The sequence below is a fragment of the Cajanus cajan genome, chromosome 9, assembly GCF_000230855.2.
Source record: "Cajanus cajan strain Asha chromosome 9, NIPB_CcT2T_4, whole genome shotgun sequence".
NCBI classification, from domain to species: Eukaryota; Viridiplantae; Streptophyta; class Magnoliopsida; order Fabales; family Fabaceae; genus Cajanus; species Cajanus cajan.
Window position 1 is genome coordinate 28,517,678 of NC_138525.1, and position 4,713 is coordinate 28,522,390.

Genomic DNA, 4,713 nt, shown 5'->3' on the forward strand with positions numbered 1-4,713 from the left:
ATTTTTCAGATCCTTATAATGGTAAATCACAAATAGGATATTTGTTTACAAGTGGTGATACAGCCATTTCATGGCGATCTGTAAAACAAACAATATCAGTCACTTCATCTAATCATGCTGAAATTTTAGCATTAAATGAGGTAAGTCGTGAACGTGTTTGGCTAAGTTCTGTGATTCAACACATACGGGAAACTTGTGGTTTATCTTCTGGAAAAATGACATCGATAGTTATATATGAAGATGATGTTGCATGTATTGTACAATTGAAAAATGGATATATAAAGGAAGATAGAACAGATCATATTCTACCAAAATTCTTTTTTACTCATGATCTTCAAAAGAATGGTGATATAAATGTTCAACAGGTACGCTCAAGTGACAACTTAGCAGATCTCTTTATAAAGTCACTTCCAAGAAAAGTTTTTGAACAGTTGATACACAAGACTGGACTCCGTCGTCTTAAAGATTGTATGTATGAGGGGGAGAAATAAATATTTACGAATTATGTACTCTTTTTCCTTCACTAGGTTTTTATCCCATAGGATTTTTCCTAGTAAGGTTTTAACAAGACACATTCTAAATATTGGACATCCAAGGGGGAGTGTTATGAATAATAATTAGTGACTCAATTAGTGAATGCCAATATTCATTATCAATTATTACCATTTATATTTTCGTTATGTATTATTTCCTTTTTGTGTAATTGTTTAGTTACCACATGTACTTATAAATAGGTTAGTCATCTCCCAAAGATAATATATGAGTCAGATTTTTTTCTCCATCTTATATTGTCTTATTTGTTCTCTCTACTTTTTCCCTCTTTTATAACAAGAGTTAATCATCCGTACACTTATAGTGTAAAAATTTTTACATTGACAACCAATCATATCGTTTAAATTATTTTATTTTATTTTTAGTTCATTAAATAAGTAAATGACATGACACTATTAAAAGATATGATTGGTTGTTAATGTAAAAAAATTTTATACTAGCAGTGTATAGGTGATTAAGAGATGAATTTTTTATTTATTTTTTAATTTAAGAGGCTTCCTTTATTGAATCAGGATTTTGGAAATGGTAGATATAATATTTAAAAAAAAGGTTTATATAATGCAAATACGTTTAAGTTCGAAGTTTCGAATTTAGTAATGAAAATTGTAAAATTGGATCCGGTCTATTTCTACCTTTACTTATGAGCTTTAAATTGAAATTTGATATAACTAAAAGAAAAAGAATAAAATAAAATTGAAAATATCAATTGGACCTCTTGAATAGAAATTCAATGAAAAGCCTATAAAATTCAAAACTCGAACAGGAAGCTTCTGTACTTTTCTATTGGAATTAAGTTTAGTAACTTAGAATATAGCTCTCTCCCCAACAAAGTTACATGTCAATCATCTCCATTTTTTAGGTGATGATGCATTGTAAAGTTTGCCCTTTAATTAACTCCTAAGATGGAAAACTTCTAGTAGCTAGCTGGTTTTGTTAAGCATGTGACACAGAATTCAAGTAGCTATTATTATATCCTCCTCCTCCTTCTTTTTTATTTTTTATTTTTTTTAATGAACTGGTTAATATATTCTTTATTTAGAAAAACGAAGAAAACTTCTAATTACCATTGGAAAACGATAATTTCCATGTTCCTCAGCCCTATAAATAGGAAACATGCACCCTCATAGCCAAGTCAATAGAAAATCAAAGAGCCTCCAATAAAACAAATCCATACCCCAAAAAAAGAGGCACCACCATGTCTATGGATCCAAAGAAATCTAACAAGATCAGAGAAATTGTTAGACTTCAACAGATCCTCAAGAAATGGAGAAGGATAGCCAACTCATCGAAAACCACCACCACTGGCACTGCTTCCTCCACCACTACCAGCAAGAGCATGAAGTTTCTAAAGAGGACACTTTCCCTATCCGAACGTGAAGGAGGGTCAAACAACGTTGTCCCAAAAGGGTACCTAGCTGTTTGTGTTGGTGAAGAGATGAAGAGGTTCACTATTCCAACTGAATATTTAGGTCACCAAGCCTTTGAGATTCTGCTGAGAGAAGCAGAAGAAGAATTTGGGTTTCAACAAACGGGTGTTCTGAGGATTCCTTGTGAAGTGGCTGTGTTTGAGAGTATCTTGAAGATGGTGGAAGGAAAGGAGGACAAGTTTTCCTCTCAAGAATGTAGACTCAGCATTGAAGAGATCATGATGGGGTACTGCACAGAAAACCAACTTGCTTATTCTCACCATCCTCAAAGTCCATTGTGCAGATAGTATAGTATTTTGCATTTTTATCCTTTTCTTTTTTTGTCTTTTGTTTTACTTTGTCACTTACAACTTATCCAATGTATGAGAGAGAGAGAGACTGTGAAGAGAGTGAGTTCAATTAGATGTAAGAGAATCACCCTTTTGGGATTCATGAAGCAAGGAATATGATTGTGACTTTCATTGTCCAAAACACTAATTCTAAACCTTATTGTTTGAGATTGTCTCTGCTCCATAATTAATTCTATAGCTGAAAGTTTTGGCATTCTGGAATTTATTCAATACATGAACCTTCTGATCCCACTATTATGATTTTGTTTGAATTATCTTTCAACTTCAAAAAAATTCAGTTGAATGCGAAAGTTACAAATAATTACTTCTTCATTTAATATTTAAGAATAAGTAAAATCTGATTTATTTCATTACAAACAAATTCCCAAACAGGCATTATATATCAAAAACTTATCATATGATCACTAAAAAAACGCCTCATGTATTTCATGGAAAAAACTTAAAAGCAATTGCTAAAATGTTTATGGTAATGTTTTTTTAATCAGAAATGGAGTTTCATTTCAATAATTTGGATAATGAAATTATGCATTAAAGATCAATATAAGTTAATAAGTTAAACATCAGTTTTAATTGAAGAAAATACTAAAAGCATAACTACACATAAGATTTTTCTTTTTTTTCATCCGGTGCCAAATTAATTAACTAGTGATGCAGTTACTTAAAGCCCCTCCCTTCTAAGTGACTCAAATTGCAGAAGTATTGGATCATGATAAACCGATAAAGCATTCATCAATTGGAACATGAGACGAGGGTCAAACCAAGAGAGAGAGAGAGTGTAGTTGCAATTTCCAAGTAGAAGTATTTTAAAATAATTTTCTTTGAAGATATAAACATGTTCTCAGGTAAATACTAATAGTACGTGCTCTCTAATTTCTATACAGTGAAGAGCACAACTGGTCAATTGACCGTTTGTTCAAAACATACTACATTAGGAACCTTGCCAACATTGGTAAATACTGTTAGTGAACTTATTTTATTAGTTATGAAAATATATAAATACAATTTTGTATTTCAAATATCAACTATTTAAAATATAAATTACTGAAGACTTGTGTTTTAAGGTTATTCACTGGATATATTTCATGTGACTTAATTAATTCTACCTTTCAAGACTGATTTAAAAGGAAATATGACAAGAATTTACCTGAAATACAAGATCATGTAATTTTTTTATAATAATTTTATATAATAATGAATTACTAAATAATTCAAGTTTATTAATTTAAATAGTATTTATTTTAAATTCATGTTAAAACAAATTTTAATTACTATATAAAGACACTAATAAACCAAAATTAAATACACGTAACAAGCAAGTTGTGATAAAAAAAAGTTCAATTTGGTATGCTTAACAAGGTTATATACTCAAAGTCAAAGGTGTGCATAGAGTCTAGCATCGTTGCAGAAGATGCTTTAACATTATCTCTCTGACAAGATTTAAGTCACGTATTCAGTCATTGATTTTTTTAATAAACTAATGATTTAGAACAGTTAGCTTATAGGGGATTAAAGTGGTCCACCTTAATTATTGCCTTGTGAATGATTGATTGATGCAACTCTGAACATCATCGGTCTTGTATATTGCTAGTAATAAGAAACTAATAAATAAAAAATTATAAAAATATACTAAAATACATTAAAATTCATGATAAAAATATATCAATAATACTTTTTAATAAAAAATTATTTTAATTTTTTTGACATATTATTAAGATGAAATATTCATATTTATCAAAATAAATAAATAAATAAAATATTTTTTCTTAACATAATTTATTTTATACTTATTATGAAGATTTAAATTTTGAAAAATTTATTAAGTATTACTACTTATGTTAATATTATTTTGTTTTGAAATCTTATAGACACTGATTATTAATATTTACTGATATCATTAATGTTTTCTTATCCTCCTTTTTTTGTGTTGAAGGTTAACCTCATGTGGGGTGGGTTTATTTAAATGATGAGTGACTAGGACTGAGATCCTACAAGTACATTTTATGAATACATAAACATATTTTTGATAGGTTCTGACTGCATTGTTTTCCAACGCAAACCGCCCTAACAGTCAGGGTACCCTCGTACATTACAATTGTACTGTTCAAACCTCATGGCTTAATTATTTTATTGCTATGCTTTTCTATTTTAACTGAGTTTATGGTCATTAACAAAGTCATTTTTAGGATTTCCAAGAGGAAGCATGTGACATAGCATTAATGATACACAAATGCTGGCGGAATCAGTTTCTAGACTTTAATTTCCTAACTCCATGTTCAACTTTTAACTTAAATAAGTGGAAACTCTTGTGCACAAGTTTAATATTGTACTAGTAAGTTCAGTGCCATGTGTTGTCATGTGGAAGAGCAGCATAGCACAAGTAACAC

The 4,713-nt window shown here is 29.7% G+C and overlaps 1 protein-coding gene across 1 annotated transcript; it reads left to right on the forward strand.

Moving 5' to 3' along the window:
- Positions 1 to 1,671: 1,671 nt before the first annotated feature.
- On the forward strand, positions 1,672 to 2,646 carry LOC109790759 (protein SMALL AUXIN UP-REGULATED RNA 51). The gene has a single exon (XM_020369370.3). It carries the CDS (start codon positions 1,748 to 1,750, stop codon positions 2,264 to 2,266), a length of 519 nt encoding a protein of 172 aa, XP_020224959.1. The 5' UTR covers positions 1,672 to 1,747; the 3' UTR covers positions 2,267 to 2,646.
- Positions 2,647 to 4,713: the final 2,067 nt, after the last annotated feature.

What these genes read in the sequence shown, in the direction of transcription:
- LOC109790759 (XM_020369370.3), top strand. Translation starts at nt 1,748, where the DNA reads ATGTCTATGGATCCAAAGAAATCTAACAAGATCAGAGAAATTGTTAGA.